The 24,762-nt window shown below is 40.8% G+C and overlaps 1 protein-coding gene across 3 annotated transcripts in view; it reads right to left on the reverse strand.

Moving 5' to 3' along the window:
* LOC119516126 (zinc finger protein 596-like) overlaps positions 1-1,057 on the reverse strand; it is a 117,729-nt gene extending 116,672 nt beyond the window's left edge. For all 3 annotated transcript variants that reach the window (XR_005213198.1, XR_005213197.1, XM_037812337.1), the window contains exon 1: positions 838-1,057. Coding sequence is in view for 1 of the 3 variants with exons in the window: in XM_037812337.1 (XP_037668265.1) it covers positions 838-1,050 (213 nt within the window). In the remaining 2 variants the exon portion in view is untranslated. The remainder of the gene's footprint in view (positions 1-837) is intronic.
* Between the last annotated feature and the right edge of the window lie 23,705 nt (positions 1,058-24,762).

The following is a 24,762-nucleotide window of genomic DNA, read 5'->3' on the forward strand; positions in this document are numbered from 1 at the left end:
GGAAATTCCCAATCTCAGGCAACATCTTACCTGATCTCAAACAAAGAAATGATAAAGACCATATCATCACAGAATTAGGATATCAGCACCCTTCAAAAAGGAAATTGGCTGAGGTAAATGAAATGCAAGTCCCAAATGTGAACAGTGTTTGTGTACTAACTCTCTCAAAGCCTTTTCATTGCAAAAGCTGAAGCAGGATAACCTGCTGGAGAGTTGAGAGTTGAATGCACAGTTGAGTTCTGGGGTGACTTGACCTTTCTATGCTCTCATTTTCCACTCTGTGGAGTGGGAACAATTAAGAGGACTTACCTATTACTTAAGCTTGTAACTGATGATCCTCTGAGACTCCTTGAAGATGACTGAGTGACAACTTTTGCCAGAATTTGTCATGTCGCTTATTCTCTCTTTGCCTAAGATTTCTCATTCATCTATTTGAGCAATAATTATGACCACCTCTTATATAACGTTCTGTGAGAAATAATGAGTTAATACATACAAAGCACATAGAATTTTGTCTGATGTACACTAAGGTCTCAAATAACATTTATTATGACCTGATAATTCTCACATGCTTTTAAAAGTTCCAAAACACCCATGTTTTCGAAAATTTTTATCAAATTATAAAAATGTATGCAAGTTGGTAAGAACCATAAGAAAGAACTAGCAATCCAACAGTCCAATACAAGTACCTTCAATCACCAAGAATGCATGAGACTGCAAACAATTTTAATACATACAATCCTTCTGGAACCTTAATGCGTTGTTACTGCAACAGCAACATCTCTATAAGTTGATTTTCATTGATTGAAATAAAATAACGCAATTAAAAACTTTTACCTGGTATCTGCGAGCCAGCCGCCGCCGGCACGCTCCCGTCCTTCTCCCCCTCCCCGAAGAAGGGACGCGTGGGCACAAGCGATCACCGGTAGCAGCTTCCGCGCCTCGGGGGAACCCTGCGCGTCCCGGGCCAGGACGGCGACCCACTCCCGCCAGCTGTGAAGCAGGTCGCGAACACAACGAACTCAATAGAGAAACAGCTGCAGCAGCCATCTTGCGTCAATCGCTGCCGCCTCATATACCCCGCGCACCACCTCCCTTCCGTTCTCACGGGAGCAGGGTGATGACGTAAACTCCCGGAAGTACCGAAGTCTGGCGATGGTACGCCTTTCTTCAGGCGAATTAGTACAAGGAAGGAATGTTTTAGTGGTGGTGGTGGCTCCTCTCGCGAAGAGGCTGGGGTTGGAGGCGCCGCCCCCCTCTTGGACTGAAGTAGCTGCAGCAACCACAGAAGCCCATCGCCCCGAACTATCAAGATAAGAAAAGTAACGAAACAACCGCCATATTTAATCGATTTTAAACGTACATTCCTTGTATTTTAACATATAAAATGTCAGGAGGTGTGTAACAATAAATGATCTGTTCTTGTTGAATTGGCAGCATTTCCTCTTTTCTAGTGACTCAGGAAACAATAGGGCCTCTTAAAACTATTCGCAACATAGATTTGATGAATTAGAGTAGGTAAAACTTCAGCTCAAGAGATGGGGCGCCTAAAACCAATCCGTCTTGAAGGGTATGGAAGTCGAGTCCCCTTAGTCCCTGAACTAATTTTAAAAGGCTAAGCGTGGCCATACATGGTACTGGAAGAGCTGCTGAGGACAATTGCCATGTGCTGGACCCAGTCCTGAGACTGGAATTCAGTTTTCCAACCTGGAAGAAACCAACTTTGTAAGCTCAGGCACCTGATACTGTTGGCCGAGTAAACCTCAACAAAGTTGGGTTCCCCAGTTGGGTAAGTCCAGGTTTAATACAGAAAACCTCTTATTAAATGTGGCAGATATACATCCTCTTCCTCCTGAGACCCCTCTAAAATGATAGTAAAGGGTTTTTATAAAGGCAAGAACCCATGAGGGCAAAAAGGTGGGAATCTTGTGGAGCTGGAGCTAGGTGGACCGTGGTTGCTGCCTTAGCACACTGGGGTGTGGAGGCCAGTGCCTCAGGCATTGTGCATGAGACTGCAAACTGGAAAAGGAGACCCGAGGGCTTTCTCCCTATGGATGCTACTGGCAAGCATGGCTCTCTGTCCCAGCAGTGAATGGGAAGTGAGATCCGGAAGAAGAGTTCAGAAGCACAGCTGACTAGAAGCAGATCATGGGTTCTGAGACTCCTTGCAGAGGAGGGCTCCTCTCTGCAGCAGCTCCAAGCTCAAAGAAATAACTGGTAGTTAAGGGTCCCCTAGCAGAATGTCCTAGCCAGATCCAGGCTCAAAGCTCAGCAGCACCGGGAGCTATGATCATCTCACTGGTTGTGCAACCAACTGAAAGTCCCAGGATCCCCAGACACCAGATAAGAGGGAGAAATAACAAAGGAAGAGGGACTCAGAAGGAACAGAGATGATGAAGAAAGCAAGGAAAAAAAAACCAGTATCTTCAAATATATTAGAGATTTTGCTTCCAAAAAACAAGAACAGGATGGTATACAGAAACATTTGGCAAATGATGAAGTGCTCTTAGAAATTAAAAACATGAGAGGAAAATGAACAACTCAATAGAGGGTTGAAAGATAAAGTTAAAATCCTCAAATGTATAACAACAACAAGACCAGAAAGCTAACCAACACAAAATGTCATAGTAATCACTTTCAAGTGCTTAGAACCAAGCTACCACACCAATTGCCTCCACAATACTGGAGGATGATAATGGGGTGGGTGGGCTAGGACCTCCTCTCACCACCATGGGCACCCACAGGCACCACCTTCTGGTCATAGCTTCCCCTATGAAATTTGACATTGAGGTATAAATACAGCACTCAGAGTATTTTTTCTGCAGGGCATTTCTCTCATTAATTTATGCACACTAACTCATGTGACCCTTACAACAACCTAATGAAGTGGGTACTGTTGCTACCCCATTTTCACAGGTAAGGAAATGGAAGCAGAGATGAGCATCACACAACAGGGAGTGGAGATGCACAAGCCAAATGGCCCCAAAGCTTATGCTCTTCATGCACTAACCATGAGATCCTGAAGCATATGACAACATGAAAGAACTTTGAGGACATAATGCTGAGTGAGGTCAGCCTGACACAAAAGGGTAGGTACTGTATGACTTCACTAATATGAAGCCCCTAGAAAATGTAAATTTAGGCTCTTAAAACGTAGAATATAGGGAACATAGAGATAGACGAAAGCTAAAAAAGGGGGAACAGTTAGCTAATAGGTACAGACTTGTTGACAAGGTTGAACTTAAATTTATGGGAATTGGTAGAGGCAATGGTTGTTCATTAATGGGATTACAAATTCTTGATGAACTACATCAAATCTATGTTGCCAATAGTTTTAAGAGGCACTACTGTTTCCTGAGTCACTAGAAAAGAGAAAATGCTACCAATTCCATAAGAACACTTCATTAATTGTTACACACCTTCTGACATTTTAGATGTTAAAATACAAACCACCTTGTGCTAGTTTGAATCTGTTATGTACCCCCATAAAAAGCCATGTTCTTTAATGTTATCTTGTGGATGCAGACCTATTGTGGTTGGGATCTTTTGATTAAGTTGTTTCCATGGAGATGTGACCTATCCAATTGTGGGCAAGCTTTTGATTAGGTTACTTACATGGAGATGTGACCCCACCCAATTTGGGTGGGTTTTGATTAGTTTACTGGAGTCCTTTAAGAGAGCTCACTGAGAGAAGGAACTCAGAGAAGTTGAGAGAGACATTTTGGAGAGAAGCTAAGATATGCCCCTTGGAAAAGCTAACAGCCAAAACACATGAAGATGCTTGAAGATGCAGACAGAAAGACCTTTGGAGATTCTAAGCTAAGAGATGAAGCCCAGCATTTGCCCCAGAGAAGCTAAGAGAGACCTGCAGATGCTTAGAGAGAAAGACCCTGGGAGAAAAAGCAAGGATGCACAGGAGCTGAGAAAGAGAAGCTAAGAGAGAAAGAATCCCAGAGATATTTTGTAGAAAGCCATTTTGAAACCAGAGCCTGGGAGCAAAGGATCAGCAGATGCCAGCCACATGCCTTCCCAGATGACAGAGTGTTCCAGATGCCATCAGCCTTTCTTTGGTGAAGGTATCCTCTTGGTGATACCTTAGTCCTTCTGTCTGCATCTCCCAGTGTCTCCAAGCACTTGGATCTGTGCCAGCTCTCAGCTTCTCCCAGGGGCAAACTCTAGATTACATATTTTAGCTTCTCCTCTCCAAATTTTCTCTGTCAGTTTCGTGGAGCTTCTTTGCTTTTTGAGCTCCCTTAAAGGTCTCCAGTAAACCAATCAAGATCCACCCTAAATGGGTGGGGTCACACCTCCATGGAAATAATTTGATCAAAGGTTTCACCCACAGTTGTGTGGGTCACATCTCCAAAGAAACATTCAATCGTAAGGTTCCACCCAACAAGATTGGATTAAAAAGATCATGGCTTTTCTGTGGTCCATAACAACTGAAACCAGCACAGGGTGACTTTGCAATCCATACTTTATCTATGCTGGGTATAGGTGTAATCTTTCATTTGTCATGTTTAATTTTCTTCCTTTTGTTTTAAAGAAGTACATGAAAATCTCCAAAATAGCCTCAGTGGGTTGGCTAAAGATGTAAAGGATATCAAGGAGACATTATAAGAGCATAAAGAAGAATTTAAAAGAGTAAATAGAAAAATAGCAGATCTAATGGAAGTGAAAGATACAGTAGATCAAATTAAAAATATACTAAAGACATACAACAGCAGATCTGAAGAAGCAGAAGAAAGAATAAGTGAACTAGAGGAGAAAGAAATTGAATACAAACACAATAAAAAATGGTGAAAAGGATGGAAAAATTTCAACTGGATCTCAGTGAATGATGGACAACATGAAGCACATAAATAGAAGAGAAGAGTAAAGGGCTAGGAAGAGTATCTGAGGAGATAATTGGGGAAAACTTCCCAACCCTTATAAAACACATGAATATGAAAATCAAAGAGGCCCAAAAGACTCAAAATAGAATACATCCAAATAGACCCACTCCAATACATATACTAATCAGATTAGAGAGGAATACAAATGGCTTAAAAGCACATGAAAATATGTTCATCTTCATTAGCTATTAGGGAAATGCAAGTCAAAACCACAATGAGATACCATCACACACCTATAAGAATGGCTGCCATTAAACAGGAAAGGATGTGGAAAAATTGGAACACTTATCCACTGCTGGTGGGGATTTATAATGGCACAGACATTGTGGAAGACTGGCATTTCTACAGAAAATTAAATATCAAGTTCCCTCCAACCTAGCAATTCCACTACTTGGCATATCCCCAGAAGATTTTGAAAGAAGTGACACAAACAGACCTTTAGACACTGATATTCATAGCAGCATTATTCACAATTGCCAAAAGATTGAAACAACCCAAATGCCCATCAGTAGAAGAGTGGATAAACAAATTGTGGTATATACATATGATGGAGATTTATGCAGCAGTAAGAAGGAATGAGATCCTGAAACACATGACAGCGTGAAAGAACCTTGAGGACATAATGCTGAGTGAGGTCAGCCAGACACAAAAGGATAGGTACTGTATGACTCCACTGATATGAACCCCCTAGAAAATATAAATTCAGGCTCTTAAAATGTAGAATATGGGGAACATAGGGATAGACAAAAGCTAAAGAAAGGGGAACAATTAGCTAATAGGTACAGACTTGTTGACAAGGTTGAACTTAAATTTATGGGAATTGGTAGAGACAATGGTGGTTCATTAATGGGATAACAAGTACTAGTGCTGTGTTGAAGGTGAATGTTATTGAATGGAGTTGTTTCAAGCCATGTTTCTCACTGATTTGCACTACTATTGTAAATAAGTTCTTGATGAACTACATCAAAGGTATGACACGTATACAAGAAGTTAATAATATACTGTTATATAGGAAAAGAACTAACTATTGCAAGCTATGGACTATATTTAACAGGAATACCTCACTATTACCACATACTAGGGGTAAATAATTGGGGGGTATAAGAGTTAAGGGCATTGGGGGTTTTCTTTTTTGGTGTGGGTGTGTCTATGTTATTTACCTCTTTGGAGCAATGAAAATAGTCTGAAATTGAGAGTGATGATGACTGTACAGCTAAGTGAGGATTGTGTGAGACATCATTCATTTATTTTGGATAGAATATATGCTCTGTGAATATATCTCAACAAAATATGCAGTCTTGAAAGAGAAGGAGAGAGAGAGAGAGAGAAAAAGAAAGAAAGAAAGAAAGAAAGAGAAAGAGAGAAAGAGAGAAAGAGAGAAAGAAAGAAAAAGAAAATGTGAGAGAGAAAATGTGGAGAGAGAGGTATACCTATTCAATGATGGTAGGATAGCAGAATCTTCAGCCTCTCCAGAGTGTAATGTAGTGGATCCACAGGAGGCTAAATATACGGTCGTTATTAGATTAGGCAATCCTGTTACTGGGAGTATACTCAGAAGAACTGAAGGCAGGGACTCAAATAGATATTTCCACACTGATGTTTATGGTGGCATTGTTCACACTAGCCAGTGGATGGAGGTGGCCACAGAATACATTGATTGAGGAGCAGAAGGGCAAGGTGTGGTGTATATATGCATTGGAACATTGTGCAGCTGCAGAAAGGAATGAAGTTGTGAGACATGCAATGAGGTGAATGAACTTTGAGGACATTGTGTTGAACAAAATAAGCCAGAAGCAAAAGGACAAATATTCTATGGTCTCATTCAAAAGATACTTATGAGAAAATAAGGGCATGGATTGTGGGTTCTCACTGCATCACATTTATTCCTGAGCTCTAACTCTTATTTCTAAATTCTGAGATGCTGTGCTCTACGGGTATAGGCTGGTATTTCCCTGACACTTTGTGTACATGTGTGCACCTGGGATTCAGACTTGGAGTTCTGTAGCTCTGAGGGCCAGTATCGCTCCATACAGCAACTATTGAAGAAGCTGAAAAAGATATCAGACTTTGATTGGAAATAACGAAGACGATCTGGTTGAGTCTAGGGAAGATCAGAGTACAGGGTAAAAGATGGTCATGTCTGTGTTTTAGAACATCACCTTCTGTGTAAGACTAAGGGAAGAGATGCTTATTTTGTCCCATACTTGTATTGACTGTAGCACACAATCTGATTTAACCTGTCTGGCCAGTTCATGTAAATGACCTAAGTACATGGAGCCTAGAATAGGGAATGGGAATCTTCTAATTCTATAAGGCTTAATGTAATACCCTGACACATTCCAGGGTATGTTGGGCAGATAGTAAGAAAGTATTGGCAAATTCCCTTGAGGGACTGGAGAAAAAATAAGGAACTATTAAGTTTCCCCTCCTGGAAAATTCCTGATATTTTCCCAAGCACTGGGGACCCTCCAGTTAATGGGCCAGGACCTCGATCTTGAGGCTTACTCTTATGAGACTTATTTCTGTATTGGGGAAGCTAAGCCTATTTATAGTTATGCCTAAGGGTCACTTCCAGAGAATCTGTTTTGTTCCTTGGATATGGCCTCTCTCTCTCCAAATCCAGCTTGGCAGGTAAACCCATTACCCTCCCCCTTGTGGGACATGACTTCCAGGGGTGCAAGCTTCTGGCAATTTGGGACATGATTCCCAGGGATGAGCCTGACCCTGGCACCATGGGATTGACAAGGTCTTCTAGACCAAAAGGGGGAAAATAAATGTAAGAAAATAAGGCATCAGTGGCTAAGTGACAGGCTATTCTGGAGGTTACTGTTATGCAAGCTTCAGCTAGATACTGCAAATTGCCATGGCATGCCAAGCCCCAACCAACAGTATTCCTGAAAACCCTAAAGTATACCCTGGGCTCTATCTGAGGCTCTATAAAAGTTTCACTCACTAGATTTATTTTTCAGAAACTTAAAACCTCCAGATTGTTCCTATGCCCGATAAGCCCTGAAACCCAGAGGCACCAGTCTCTCCAAGACAATCAACTAGTTGCATTCCCTTAATCCATAATGTTGACACACCTTTTCAACATCAAGAAATTAGAATGGTCATTAACCCAATATCCATGAAGATTGAGAGAAGGATCAAATGAGAAGGAGGAGTTGTAAAAGAGAAGACAGGATTGAACAAATGGATATGACTACTGAATCATTATATTGATATTTCTTGCTAGTTTCTGGGGTATTAGAACAGCTAGAGGGAAATACCTGAAACTGTGGAGATTTAACTCATACCATACTTTGGAATTTGCAATATAACTGCTTGTTAAGCTGTACCATGAAATCTATTATTTTTCTGCATATATGTTATATTTCACAATAAAAATGTTAAAAAACATTTTAATTTACTGTACCTTGAAGATTCAGAGGGAGCTATATGGGAGGAGCCTGTTGCAAAAGAAGAGGAAACTAAAGGGTAGGCCTTTAAACATGGTGAGTGTGCTGGTTTGAATGTATTGTGTCCCCCAAATGCCATTATCTTTGTGGTCTTGTGGGACAGACATTTTGGTGCTGGTTAGATTTGCTTGGAATGTGCCCCACCCAGCTGTGGGTGGTGACTTTGGTGGGATACTCCCATGGAGGTGTGACCCCACCCATTGAGGGTGGGCCTTTATCAGTGGAGCCATATAAAACATGCTGACTCAAAGAGACTGAACGGAGTGCAGCTGTGAGTGACGTTTTGAAGAGGAGCAAGCTTGCTAGAGAGGAGCGTCCTGGGAGAAAGCCATTTTGAAACCAGAACTTTGGAGCAGACGCCAGCCACGTGCCTTCCCAGCTAACACAGGTTTTCCGGACGCCATTGGCCATCCTCCGGTGAAGGTACCCGATTACTGATGTGTTGTCTTGGACACTTTATGGCCTTAAGACTGTAACTGTGTAGCCAAATAAACCCCCTTTTTATAAAAGCCAATCCATCTCTGATGTTTTGCATTCCGCAGCATTAGCAAACTAGAACAGTGAGGCATTTAAAAAGAAGCCACTAGTTGAGGTCCAAGAGGAAAAGAGACAGATATTAAAAGCCTTACATAAAGTTTTAACACATAGTCAGTTTCAACCTTTACCCTTTGGCCCAATTTGCCCTAGTCTCAACCATATCTGCTTCATTCATATCTCTAATTGAAGTCTGTGCTCTTTTTCAGCTTTTTTTTTTTTTAACAGTTGCTGTATGTGTTAATACTGACATTCATATCTGCTGAGTTCTAGCTCTGACTGTCAGGTGTCACACAGGTACCCAATGTTCCAAAGACCAATCAGGTTATACACCAAGAGATCAACTTCTCAGAGTTTGGGGATAGCAATTACTATTCAGGAATAGATTTGACTGCTGTAAGAGCTTACAATCTAGGGACCATTGCAATAGTCATTTCCTTGTTAGGCTATGCTCTAAGATTCAATTCTGAGTTTACACATTGTAGTTAGTCCGTATTAGTGAGGCATTATAGTGTTTGCCTTTGTTTCTGGTGTACTTCACTCAAAATGTTGTCTACAGGATCCATTCACCTCCTTGTATGCCTCACAGCTTCACTCCTTCTTGTAGTTGCTCAATATTCCATTGCATGCATACACCACAGTTCATCATTCTGTTCTCCAGTCAGTGTACCCTTAGGCCACCTCCACCCACTGCAAATCATGAATACTGCCTCCATAAACACCAATGTGCAAATGTCCATTCATGTCTCTGCTCTCCTTCCAAGAACATACTCCATAATGAGATTGCAGGACCTTATGGCCCCCACATACTTAGCTTCTTGAGGAAACACCACAGTGACCTCCAGAAAGGCTACACCATTCTGCCTCCTTATCAATAGTAAATAGGTACATCCCTCTCTCCATATTTTCTCCAGCACTTTTACCCCTATTTATATATTTTCCTACAATTTTATAGAGATATATTCATGTCACATACAATTATCCACAGTGTACAATCAGTTGTTCACAGTATCATCATATAGTTGTACTTTTATCACCACAGTCAGCACTTGAACATATTGATTACTATGAAAAAGGTTTTTTTTTGGTGAATAATAAAAAAGATAATAATAAAAAGAAAAATAAAGCATCATACAATACAATATATTAGTAAGGACAGAAAACAACACCACTACCAAGAATGCCATATCCCTCCCTTATATCCCCTTCTCATACACATTTAACTTTGCTCTATCGCCTTTGCTACATTTAATGAAAGCATATTACAACGTGACTGTTGACCATAGACTCCAGTTTGCTTTGATTATGTTTTTTCCCAAATACCATCCCTTTTCCAACACTTTGCATGGTTGACATTCGTTCTCCCACATGTGAGAACATTTTTATATTTGTACATTTAGTAACAGCCATTGGCCACTTCAGTTTTTGCCAAGTGATACAGTCCCAGTCTTCATCATCTATCTTTACCTCTGGTGTCATACTTTCCCCTATCCCACCTCTTTCAGCTTTACTCAAAGACATCTTTGTTCAGTTTACTTACAATATTGTGCTACCACCACACGGTATTATGCTATCTATTTCTGGATCTATACAATCAATCCTGCTGAACATTCAGTAGTCCTTCAGCATCAAATGCCCAATCTCTATGCTATTTCTATCTCCTGGTAGCCTGTGTTATAAGCTTTTAACTCTCAATGTTTGCTCACTGATGTTAGTTCATGTTAGAGAAACCATACAGTATTGCATACTGAGAGAGAGAGATATTAGAGAGACCATACAGAATTGTGTACATTCAACTTCCATGTGAGACCAAGGGAAGAAATATTTATTTGGTGTAGGATCTATATTTTCTGAACAATATAACTTCTACAGTCAGTTTGTTCAAACACCACAATTACATGGAACTTTGAATAGGGAGTGAGATATAGTAGGTCTGTATAGGTTAGAGTGAAATAGCAACACATTCTAAAGTAATTTGGGCAGAGAATAAAAATATGTATTTGCCCCCCTGCCCCACCGAGGAGCTGGGGGAGGATGTGGAGGTTTTGGACTTCCTCACCTCGATTGCAGCTGATGTTTTCACAAACACTGGGGACTGACAGTTTGAGATACTGAGCCCTCCGTCTTGGGGCTTGCCCCTATGAAGATTGTTACTACAAAGGAGAGGCTAAACCTGCTTATAATTGTGCCTAAGAGTCTCCTGCTGAATGCCTCTTTGTTGCTCAGATGTGGCCTCTCTCTCTAAGCCACCTTGGCAGGTGATCTCACTGCCCCACCCCCTACATGGGACCTGACTCCCAGGGATGTAAATCTCCCTGGCAATGCAGGATATGACTCCTGGGAGTGAATCTGGACCCAGCATCATGGGATTGAGAGCATCTTCTTGACCAAAAGGGAGATGTGAAATGAAACAAAATAAAGCTTCAGTGGCTGAGAGATTTCAAATGGACTCAAGAGGTCACTCTGGTGGACATTCTTATGCACTAAATAGACAACACTTTTTAGGCTTTAATGTATTGGAATAGCTAGAAGTAAATACCTGAAACTACCAAACTCCATCCCAGTAGCCTTGACTCTTGAAGATGATGGCATAACAATGTAGATTACAAGGGGTGACAGTGTGATTGTGAAAACCTTGTGGATTGCACTGCCTTTATCCCAGTGTATGGATGGATGAGTAGATAAATGGGGACAAAAACTAAATGAAAAATAGGGTGGGATGGGGGGGTGATTTGGGTATTTTTTATTTTTATTTTTTATTCTTATTCTGATTCTTTCTGGTACAAGGAAAATGTTCAAAAATGGATTAGGGTGATGAATGCACAACTATATGATGGTCCTGTGAACAGTTGATTGTACACTGTGGATGATTGTATGGTATGTGAATATATCCAATAAAACTGAATTTAAAGGAAAAAAAAACCTTACATGAAATCCTTACTTGTGAGAAGGGCCCATTGGATGACATTCTTTCCTCCCCATTCCCTCACCTCCTCTACCTGTTAATGCAGAGACAGAATCTTACTCAAAGTCTCTGGCAAAGTTGGGGGGAGCAACATCTCCTAATGCAGCTCTGGCAGCAGTGCCGTTCCCACCCCCTCTGCCACGTGTGAACTTGGCTGAGACCCCTAGCACTCATCCAACACCCCCTTATAATCCTATTGGAGTAATGACCTCCCCCTCTCATACCCATAGTGGTAAGCAATTTGGGCAGGGTGTGACTGCTTCTAGGGCAGGGCAATTTCCAATGTGCCAGGTCCTTTTAGGAGTTGATGAGGAAGAACACTCTTGAGGAACTATGTTGGACCACATGCCATTTTCCACATCTTACTTGTTAGACTGGAGAAATAGTTTGCCTAGTTACAGAGCTGATCTAAACCAAATGAAAAGACTGTCCATTTTTGCCACACAAACCCCAGATTAGGCTAATATTCAGTCGTTGGTGAATGTGTTATTAACTGTGGTGGAAAGAAGAAAGGTGTTAGATAAAGCAAGGCAGGAAGACTTGTGAGAGTAGTGCCCAGGACTACATTTACACTAAGCAATGTAGTTACTTTAGGTTATTTGTTTTTCTTATTCCTTTGTTTTGGTTTTGGTTGAAATGTATTTTTAATTTTTTTTTTTAATTTTTTGATAAAGTTAAAAAAAGAAAATGCAGTTTTACCATAACCCCCTCATTACTAATTTGCATTAGTGTGTTTTCACTCTCACACCTCACACCATGATCATTTATGAGTCCTCTAAAACCAAGAGGAATTGTTTTTGATGACTGATGTAAAAAATGGATGTCATTTTTATAAGTTGTAATGTAAGAGAAGTAACATTACAAAAATATCTTTTAGTTTTGATGCTGCATATAACTAACAGAAAACACAATGTCTTAACTGTCTAACATTATTAAGAAAAATTTGGGGGTATATTTCCCAAAGTTCTGAAAGAGGATCTTTGGAATCCTGAAGAGAAAGTTCTTTTTAAGAAGTGGCTGTGTTCTAGTGACTGTGATTTTAGAAAATAATTTGTATTATGTTTAACTCACTTTCTTCACCTAAATATGAGGAGGTTTTTACTTTTGTGAGCAAAAACTTTTTGAAAGTAGCTCCATTATTTTACAAGGATTAATAATTATGCCAATTATTTTGTTTTAAATGTTTCTGTCCTAATATGAAATATTATACCCAATAACTCTATCTCATCTATAAATGATAATAAGACAATATTTTGTCCATAGTAATAGGAACAAAAACCACTCTGAGGATAACATGTTCTTTGTGGTACCTTTCTATGTGGTGAATAAAAATCTAATTTCTGCCATAAATTAATCAAAATTTGATTGAATTAAAGTTGGGGGGAGGAGCCCTCACCAATAAAAGCCCTTTGTAGTAGATCTGACTACAGAACTGAGGTGTCAGGAGAAGCAGCTGGTGGCTGGAGGAAAATCTAAATGTGAGTCCAAACTTACGTAATTTCTCTTTCACTTCTCAGATTTCTACATGTTATAGACAGCATGGCACAGGGACTGGAGTAAATTATTAACTCAGCAAGTAGGGTCTGAAACCAACTCAGTGCCAGGCAAAGAGCATGCCTGTAGGGAATTTGGTCCCCCTGCTGTAGGAGTGGTAAACAGAATTTCAACTCCCAGGCTCAAGAAATGACATAGTCTTCATTATCCTTAATAAAATCATGGTATGGCTGAATCTACAAAATGGTGAATTGATGTTCTCCCATTGACTTCTTTAACCTTTCTGCTGTTGCCATACCAGATTGGATCAGCTGGTGGAGTTGGAAGGTCTCTCAGTTTAGACCACTACTGTCCAAGAGAAATTAAACATGGCCCACATATGTAATCATAAATTTTCTAGGACCCACATGAAGAAAATAAAAGGAAGCAAGCCAGAATAATTTTAATATTGAAAAATGTAAAACTTTCACATATAATCAATTTTAAAAGTCCTTAATGATATACTTTACATACTCTTTATCCCATTATGACATAGAAATCCAGTGCATATTTTACACTCACAGCACTTCTTAATTCAGATAAGTCATCTCTCAGGTGCTCAAGAGCCTCAGGAACTAGTGGTTACAAATGAGACAGTGTATGTCTAAACCCCTTCAATGCAAGTCATGGCCTTCTTTCCATGAAGGCACATCAAAATATAAGAAAATAATTCCCCTTTTGCTCTTTCCTTTATATTGTATCCTTATTTCCTAGTAATGGGGCTAGAGATAGTATAAGGAGATGTACAGTTATTGTATGCATTGCATGCTGGAACAGGTACAAGGACTCAAGTCATTGAATTTACAGAAAATCCACTCTCACACACAATTTTCCACAGACAGTCCTCATGGCTGAATACATCAAAGAAATAGGTGTCTGATTTGCATGGCTTATCTTAAAAGCCCCATGCATCTAAAATGTGGATACCTCTGATGCCCCAACTGCATTGACTAACTTCAGAAGGATCCTCAAGGGGATGATGTATTATGCTCACTCTGCTCTGTGGGTCTCCCAGAAAAATGACATTGGGCCTAAAAGACTGTTGGGGAAACTGTTTTCTAAGATCAAGGAATTGGAACCCCACCTGAGAGATATTCTATATATTTCTTACCTGAAGTTCCAAGGTAAGGAATCTATACAAGTTGCCCTCTTCCCACAAAGGGCCCTGGAATAAACAACTCTTCCAAAAGCTCTCCATTAAACACAGATATTTTCTCAATCATGACACCTAAAAATTTTATGCTCCAAGCAAGAGAACCATTAGAGATTTTTAAGAAAATGTAATATTTAGGGCATGCACTATGGTAGCCACCAGTGACAATTGAGCTAATGAAATATGGTTAAAACTCAGTGGAAATGATAATATTTTGATATATTGAGTGAAATGAGTTATGAAAATTATTTCCCTGCTTCCTATTACTTTTTGTAATGCAACTACAAGAAACTTAAAAATTATACTTGTCACTCATTATATTCCTATTAGGCAGCACTGACCTAGACCATGGCTTCTCAAATTGAATATGCACTAAATTACCTGGGTGTCTTGTTAAAATGCAGATTATGATTCCCTTAACTGGTTAACCTGAGAATCTGGATTTCTGATACTAGCCCAGTTGTTGATGCTGCTGGCTCATTGATCATACTTTGACCAGCAAGACCCTGCACACAACTTAATCTCACCCTCCCTCTGGCTGTAAGGCCATGGAATGTTCAATGTTTAAAAGGCCCAGGTGATTCTAATCCACAGTGAGTCTGGACAACCACTATGCTCAAATGATTTATCCCAGTGCTCAGGCCCCTTTAGCAAAGGGTGGTCAAAGTGCATGTGATTGTTGTTCCTGCAGATTGAGGTCTAGTTGCAGATTCTTGCCCTAAGCACCATAGCATGTAATTCCCAAACTGACCCAGTGAAACAGGAAATATAGCCTGATTCAAATCACATCTTAACTCTGAGTTATTTTTGTGATGTAGTTTGGAGAATAGTATATAGTTAAAATGAATTCTCTGAGCACAGCTGCACATATATATGTATATAATGGTTCTAAAGTCAGGATGTCAGAACAGGCTTATGAGAGTCTAGGTAGTGGTCCAAGTAGCCAAGCCCTATCTTATATCCTCTTAATTCTCTGTGTCTGTTAGAATGTGTCATATAATTTATGGAAGCTGTATTGGGCATGAATATGATATTGTGCTCTGGTACATATCCCATTCCACAATATCAATTGTGAAAAAAATCAATTTATTTGAGTTTACTTTTGCTCCATGAGAAAATGTATTTGGGATGGTGAAATCTGTCCCAGACATTTTTAATCTCATTTCTGGCTGTCAGAAAGTTCTAACATCTTCCACTGAGCTGAGTCATAAAGGAGACAAGTGGAGTAATGGTTTATTGATACGAAGGGTTCACTTCTATGGTTCTCATTGACTCAGTTCACATGATCAAATTAGGATAAACAGTTCAATACTGTGATCTTGATAGTTAGGGCTAGTTGAAGATGTTTGCAGCTCCCAAAGCTGTTCCTCTCCAAGTTTCCTCACTCTCTGAGCAGTACACAAACTCTGAGCATGTTCTGGATTGAAGTTGCTGCCACAGTACAAAGACATTCTACTCAAGCCAAGTGATCCTTCCTTTATGTTGACTTCCATCTAATCTGAGGACTCCTAGCACTATCTCTTCATTTTGTTATAGATTTAGGAAAACAGAAGGCTTGAAAGCAACTACCTAATCAACAAGATGAAATGAAGAAGAGAACTGCAAAGGAAAAAGAAGTTGAATATTTCATTATTATTTGTAGTCAGTATAAGTGTTTCTTATTCAAAATACCTATGTGATGTTTATATTTTGCAAGAATACATGCTAACATGTATATTAAATTTTTGAGAAAGTACCTCTCAATCTCTGCATTAATAGGTCTTACACGTTAAATAAAACTCTTTAATGATATAACCACATTACTTATTATAAACTGAACTCCCAGTGTGAATAAGGGACCTGTGTTGCTACAAATATATAAAGCATAATTTGACCTAGTCAGGGAAACATGGATATTTCCCCAGGAAAGAGCAGAATTAGTGAAGCTAAAGTGAATGAGACGTATGAACATTTGCAGTAAAAGTGAAGAGTGAATCTATAGTGTATCTATTTCCTGAGCTATTTATTTTTCTTTTCACAGTGGATATGAACTTGGATGTTGACACAGCCAATCAATTCTCATCATTTCTGATGAATGATTTTAGAAATATGGGACTATCAAACAGAAGCTGAAAGAATCTGCTGAGAGATTCAGCTACTCAATTTGTGGCCTGGGCTCCTCCCAGTTCACTTCTGGCCACCATTGCTGAGAGCTGGATCTGGGAACAAGAAAAGTCTGGAATCTAGGGGTTTGCAAGGAATCTGCTCACTGGCAAAGAGAGATCCAACTATCTACAGAACTCAGATTCTGGATACTGAGTTTCAGAAAGGGAAGCACTTTTGGGCCTGCACCACACCTCCTACCATCCTCTTGGGTAAACTCCCAGTTACACTGAGTGGAGATTTTCCTGGATAAGTATATCAGAGACATAATTTTGTAATATTAGTGATGGATCCCATATCTTTACATTTACCAAAATTTCAGCTTCAGAGCCACTGTGCCCTTTCTTTGTTCCTTCAAGTCCAAGTAATGGTGATAAAGCCTTGTGAGAATCTGTCCTGTTATGAATCCAAGAATTCCATTCCTCTGGCACATCCCAAGATAGAACAATAAACCTAAGACAACAAAAAACATTTATTGAAAATTAGTTTGTGCTCATAGCTAGCACCTTTTCTACTTGTATTGTACAAATAACAGAGAAATTTGGAACACTGATTCACAAACAAAAATTAGACTAATTAAGAGTATAAATTACATTTTAAATATTAAATATTAACATGATCAAACTTTTTGGGTTAGATGTTTGCATTTCTGTTCCTACTAGTATGCTCTAAACTCTCAGGCCAATTTCCAGATGTTTTCTTTTGTATTTATGTAAGATCAACATCACGTTATGAAGGTTATGGGCAAAATAAACATTTATATGTGACTAGAAGGAGTACATATTTTTCTAAATGATAAAAAATAATACATTTTTTCTCCATAAAATATTTATGGTTTTTGGAACAGAGAGAACCAGATAAATTCTTGTATAATAGCCACAATATAAAAGACAATTTTCACAATCAGATTAGATCAAGTTAACCCAACATGGTCTAATAACAGGCTGCAGATGCTTGATCTTGGAAACCAGCTTCCATAGATTCCAGATTGTCCTGATGTTCTTCTGAGAAACCACAAGACATAAAGGGCATAAGAAGGACCCCAAGGTGGTCCCTCTGCAGTAAGTTGTGGCAGTGGGAGCAGCTAATGTATCTATATGTCAAGTATATGTGTTTCTCAAGAAAGTCAAGTCACAGAGGTTATCTGCTTGCTTCTCCATACTGTTCAGCCATGGAGGCTGACTGGTGAGCACAGGGTAGTGGCAGATTTTGTGATTTGAACACACTCACTTTCAGACGTTCTTTCATGCTTTAAATTCAAATAGTTAATATACCTTAATTGCATGTCATATCTGGTGCTAAGCAATGAAGACACAAGTATAAAGAGCACAAATGTGGAGATATTTGAAACATGATTTGGTGTGAAAGATTGGATTTATCATTGAGCTTTGAGCTGAGGTGAACAAAAGCTGACTCATCAGGGCCTCCAGCTACCCCTGCAGATCCTGCCTGACTGGAAGATTAACCCAGAGTAGAACTATGTTTAAGCATGCAATTTGTCATCTTCTAGAGCAGCTCTATCCAATATGAGCCACCCATGTAATTTTGAATTTTATAATAAATACATTAGAAAAGGAAATGTGAAATAAATTCTAATCATATATAAACCCAATAATTTCATTTCTACCAGGTTCAAGTTTGCTGATTCTTTCTTCTGTCTTGCCAAGTCTGCTGTTAAATCCCTGTAAGGATTTATCATTTTAGCTATTGGCTATCATAGCTACAAAATTTCTATTTGGTTCCTTCATACAATATTCATCCCTTAATTGATATTCTGTAATAAATGAGGTATCATTCTCCTGATTTTCTTGAGGTCTTTGTCTATGGTTTCCTTTACCTCTTTGAGCATACTAAAACACTTTATTTAAAGGCTCTGTCTGGTATGTCAAATGTCTGAGCTGCCTCAGGGAAAACATCGTGTTAGTTTTTTATTCCTCTGGATAGTCCATATATTTTTTATTTCTTTGCATGTCTCACATCTCACAATTTTTTGAAAGATGTGAACACTTTGAATATTATGATGTGGTAACTCTGGAAATTAGATTTTCTCACATCTGCAGGATATGTTGTGGATCAATTTGGTTTATCTGGAATTTCAGTGTCATTTCTAACTTTTGCAAAGACTGTTTTTATTTTATGTGTTGTCTCTGAAATCTTTCTCTGTTTAGTTTAGTGGTCATCTAGTGGTTTGACAGAGATTCCATTAAATGCTTGGAGTCAGGAAGGAAGGAAGGAAGTAAAGAAGGAAGGAAGGAAGGGAGGAAATAAGAGAATAAAACAAAAGAAAAAATTACCTCAGATCTCTACAGATTGGTTCTATGCTTTGCGTGCCTTCATTTCCAGTTCAATTCTGTCATTGCCTTTAATTGCTGTTGGTGACCAGTCTAAAGTTCAGCTAGAGGTGAAAGCCTATGGTCATCTCAGGCCTTTTCTGAGCATGTGTCCAGCACATGTTGTGGGCATGATTTCTAGATTGTCAAGTGTTTGTGGAAGCTTTTCAAAGCTCTTGTGCTACAAAGCATCTTGCTCCCAAACTTTTCTTCCCACGCTTTCAGCAAGTCTATTTTTTGCCCACCTGTTTTTCCTTGCCCTTGGTGGCAGCAGCTTTTTCATCTTCCTATTGTTTTTTTTTGAGTCTGCATACTTTGTTGAGATATGTTTGTGATGGTTAAGTTTGTGTGTCAACATGATCAGGGAATAGTAACGAGGTCTCTGGTCAAGTAAGGACCGGCCTAACCATTACTGTGAGGACATTTGTGGCTGGTTCATTAAATCATAAGTCAATTGGCTGCAGCTGTGATTGATTACATCAACAAAGGGCATGTCTTTCACAATGAGAGAATGCAATCAGTTGAACACTTTTAAGTGAGACAGATAAAGGACCTTCACTTCTTCTTTGGCTAACCAGTGAAGCATTTCCTGAAGAGTTCATTGAAATTGCCAGTTTGATTGCTGAGGAGTTCATCAAACATCTTCATTCAAGTTGCCAGTTTGCTGCCTGCCCTACAGAATTTGGACTTGTGCATACACACAGTTACATGAGACACTTTTATAAAATCTTATATTTATAGATATCTCTTGTTGATTCTGTTTGCCTAGAGAACCCTAACACAACTTGGAACCAGGAGTGTTTCTTGAGAAACAGAATCTTAAAATGGGCTTTTACAATTGGTTTTCTACTCTGATTAGATTCAAAGGCGCTAATGACTCCATTTCCAATAATCAAGATGGCACTGACAGTCCATGGCATGAGTTGGCAATGGAGAGATGCAAAATATCACCATTTGATTCTCCTAATCATACCTTTGTATGAGGCAAGGCTCTGGGTAACAGTGTTTTTGACACCTTAACAAAGTTTTTCAGAGTTAAGAGGTATAATGATGTTGGCTGGTTGCTCTTAGATACACTAGATAAAGTTATAAGAGAAAGATATGGGCTAAAGGCTTCAAATTTGAAACTTAAGCACCATATGTACAACAGTTATAAAGGTTTCTATGTGTTCCATGAAAGAAAATCTTATTTCCTGTGACCACAGACTTGAGTTTTCTGAAAACCAGACCCAGAGTCTCATTGTGCAAGTAGCAGATTTACAACATAGACTAAAATCTCAAATTTCCAGGGCATCTGCTGTTAAAGGCATTGATTGGAAAAGAATGGGATCCTGAAACATGGGATGGGGACATATGGATTGATACTAATGGCAGTGAGGTCATTTGAACCCTGGATTATGCTGAGCATTTGTTAGATGTACCTGTAGTGGTTTGTCCTGAGGAAACAGCCCCCCACCCACTTCCAGTCTGCCCTCAGGAAATAGCTTCCCAACCTCCAGTCTGCCCTGAGGAGCCTGCCATCCAACCCCCACCTAAAGAGTTTAACCCTTCAGTGCCTGCTAGACCTGTAATCACTCACCCTGAGGAAGCAGCTCTCACTCCTCTGTCTGGAGAGATTAATCTGTTTCAGGAGATGAAACTGCAATAGAATGCCCTGAGGTTAATGCTTGAGGGATACTTCTAATTCTTTTCATGGCCCATGCCGAACACCATTCTTTGCTTCAAGACCTACAACTAGACTAAAATCCCAACAGACCCCAAAGCGTGAAGTACAAATTGTGACCCATGAGGAAGTATGCGTTACTCCAAAAGAACTGTATAAGTTTTTCAACTTATGAAGACAGAAATCAGGGGAATATGTGTGGGAATGGATATTAAGGGTGTGGGATAATGGTGGAAGGAATATAAAGTTGTATCAGGTTGAATTTACTGATATGAGCTCACTAAGCAGAGATTCTGCATTCGATGTTGTAATTTGAGGGGTTAGAAAGGGCATTAAAAGTTTGTGTGGTTGGCTGAAAATGGGTGGAAAGTTGGCTGACATTATCTGAGATCAAAATGCAAGAACTGCCATGGTATAATGTAGAGAAGGGGATTCAAAGGCTTAGATTGGAATGTTAGCATGGATTTATCATGGAAGACCTGCTCACACACCCCTTGGATGTCCAGAGGGCACACCTTTTATCAGGACTGTGAGGAATAAATTTGGAAGACTAACTCTGTCATCCCTGAAGAGCTCTGTAGTTGCCCTTCTCTGTAGGTCAGATATTATTGTGGGTACTGCTGCCACTGAGCTGGAATCCTTAAACACAATGGGGAAAATCAGATCCTGAGTTTGCAGAAGCCACGCGGCAGCAGTTAGTCAAAGATAAGTGGGTGTGGCTACCATAATGGAAAACAGGCTCAAGGCAGTAGACAAAAATAATCAGACTCACAGAGACTTATGGCATTGGCTAGTAGATCATGGAGTACCTAGCAGTAAAATAGATGAGGAGTCTATTAAATTCTTGTTTGAGCTGTATAATTCAAGGTAAAGTGAACAGAAGTCTTTGAATTGTAAAAACAGAGTTATGGCCCCTTAATCAATTCTGAGACTTGAGACAGTTTACAGATCCAGAGCCCCTTGAATGAGGGGAAGGCCAGGGATGCTTGGGGAAGGGCCCTGTTACACTGCCAAAAATGTACACTGCTAATCTTCCTCCCAGCCTTCCCCAAGGGGACATACAACCTTTCACCAGTGTAACTGTGCATTGGAGAAAAGGAAATGATCAGATATTTGGGGGATTATTAGACACTGGTTCAGAAGTGACATTAATTCCTGGAGACCAGTCAGGGTTGGGGCTTATGAAGGTCAGGTGATCGATGGGGTCTTAGCTCAGGTCCATCTCACAGTGAGTCCAGTGGGTCCCTGGACCCATTCTGTGTTTAATTCCCCAGTTCTGGCAGGCATAATTGGAATACACGTACTCAGAAACAGGCAGAATCCTAACATTGCTTCCCTGATTCATGGGGTGAGGGCTATTATGGTGGGAAAGATCAAGTGAAAGCCCCTAGAACTGCCCCTGCCTAGCAAAATAGTAAACCAGAAGAAATACTGGATTCCTGGAGGGATTGTACAGATTAATGTCCCTCTTAAGGAGTTGAAGGATGCCGGGATGGTGATTCCCACCATATCCCCATCCAACTCTCCTATTTGGCCTGTGCAGAAAACAGATGGGTCTTGGAGGATGACAGTGGATTACCATAAGCTTAATGAGGTGGTGACTCCAATTGCAGCTGCTGCTCCAGATGTGGTATCATTGCTTGAGCAAACCAACACATCCCTGGAACCTGGCATGCAGATATTGATCTGGAAAATACTTTTTTCTCAATAGCTGTCAGTAAGGACCACCACAAACAGTTTGCATTCAGTTTGCAAGGGCATCAGTATACATTCACTTTGCTACCTAAGGGGAATATCAACTCTCCAGCCCTGTGTCATAACATTGACCACAGGGATCTTGATTGTTTCTTCCTCCCACAAGTCATCACATTGGTCCATTATATTGATGATATCATGTTGATTGGACCTAGTGAGCAAGATGTAGCAACTACTCTAGATTTGTTGGTAAGGTATTTGTGTGGCAGGGGATGGGAGATAAATCCAACAAAAATACAAGGGCCTTTCACCTCAGTAAAATTTATGGATGTCCAGCGGTGTGGGACATGTCAAGATATCACTTTTAAGGTGAAGGATAAGCTGTTGTATCTGGCCCCTCCTACAACCAAAAAAGAAGCGCAATAGTTAGTTTGTCTCTTTGGATTTTGGAGACAACATATTCCTCACTAGGGTGTGCTACTCCAGCCCATTTACTGAGTGACCAGAAAAGCTTCTAGTTTTGAGTGAGAACCAGAACAAGATAAGGCTCTGCAACAGGTCCAGGCTGCTCTGCAAGCTGCTCTGCCACTTGGACCATATGATCCGTCTGATCCAATGGTGCTAGAAGGGTCAGTGGCAAATACAGATGCTGTTTGGAGCTTTTGGCAGGCTCCTATAGGAGAATCACAATGCAGGCCCATAGGATTTTGGAGTAAAGCCCTACCATCCTCTGCAGATTACTACTCTGCATTTGAGAAACAGCTTTTGGCCTGCTATTGGGCCTTAGTAGAGACAGAACACTTAACCATGGGCCACCAAGTTACCATGAGACCTGAATTGCGGGATACTGATTACGTGCTTCAACCTGGCGGGCCTGGGCCGGGGGACCGGATCCACCCCTGGGGAGGGTAGTGGGTACGGGTGACAGCGCCCTCCACAGCCCCCCGGGCCTGAGAAGGTGAGGCCGGAGGCAGGCCCCATTTCCTCACCCAAAATACCACCGTTAGGGGAGGCTTGCCGGAGGGAACCGCCTTTACCCCACCCCCGTGCCTTACCCGTACCCTCCACCCTCTTCGTTACCGGAGCAACTCCCGCACCTTTTCAATCAACCTCCACGCCCTCTCAGAACCAATCCAAGCCTTTAACCCCTACAGCTACCCCGCCCTCTAAACCGCCCGATATAAGCTTGTACTCTCCCCTAATAAACTCTCTCTCTTTTGGCTTCTTCACCCTAAAAGAAACGTGTCCCGCCTGTTCCTTTCTCGCCGCCCTCCATACTTTGCACGCCTCCGCCGGGGACCGGGCCCAGTCCCCCGCCTCGCCCTCGCCTCCGGGAAAGAGCCCCCGCCGCCGGTACCTTCCGAGCAATCCTGAGAGCCTAGGATTTAGCAACCGGCCGCCACTCCCCCCCCCAATAGACGAGTCAACTGCGACCGCACTGAATTACCTATCATGAGCTGGGTGTTGTCTTACCCACCAAGCCATAAAGTTGGGCTTGCACAACAGTATTCCATCATAAAATGGAAATGATATATATGAGATAGACCTTGAGTGGGTCCTGAAAGCACAAGTAAGTTACATGAGGAAGTGGCCCAAATTCCCATGGCCCCCACTCTTGTCACATTACTTTCTCTTTCCCATCCCACAGTTATGGTATCTTGGGGAGTTCCTTACAATCAGTTGACTGAGGAAGAGAAAACTTGGGTCTTGTTTACAGATGGTTCTGCAAGATATTCAGGCACAACCTGAAAGTAGACAGCTGCAGCAATGCAGCCCCTTTCTGGGATATCCCTGAAGGACAGTGGTGAGGGGAAATCCTCCCAGTGGGCAGAGCTTTGAGCACTGGACCTGGTTGTTCACTTTGCTTGGAAGGAGAACTGGCCAGAGGTGCATTTGTATACTGATTCATGGGCTGTTGTTAATGGTTTGTCTGGATGGTCAGGGATTTGGGAGGAACATGATTGGAAATTGGTGACAAAGAAGTCTGGGGAAGAGGTATGTGGATAGACATTTCTAAGTGGGCAAAAAACATGAACGTATTTGTGTCTCATGTGACTGCTCACTAGAGGGTGACTTCAGCAGAAGATTTTAATAATCAAGGGATAAGATGAACCATTTGGTGGATATCAATCAGCTTCTTTCCCCAGCCACTCCTGCCATTGCCCAATGGGCTCATGAACAAAGTAGTCATGGTGATAGGGATGGAGGTTAGGCATGGGCTCATCAACCTGGACTTCCATTCACTAAGACTGACCTGGCCAGAGCCACTGATGATTGCCCAATCTGCCAGCAGCAGAGAACTACACTCAGTCCCTGATATGGCACCATTCCCCGAGGTGATCAGCCTACTACCTGGTGGCAGGTTGATTACATCGGACCACTTCCATTGTTGAA

The sequence above is a fragment of the Choloepus didactylus genome, chromosome 19, assembly GCF_015220235.1.
Source record: "Choloepus didactylus isolate mChoDid1 chromosome 19, mChoDid1.pri, whole genome shotgun sequence".
NCBI classification, from domain to species: Eukaryota; Metazoa; Chordata; class Mammalia; order Pilosa; family Megalonychidae; genus Choloepus; species Choloepus didactylus.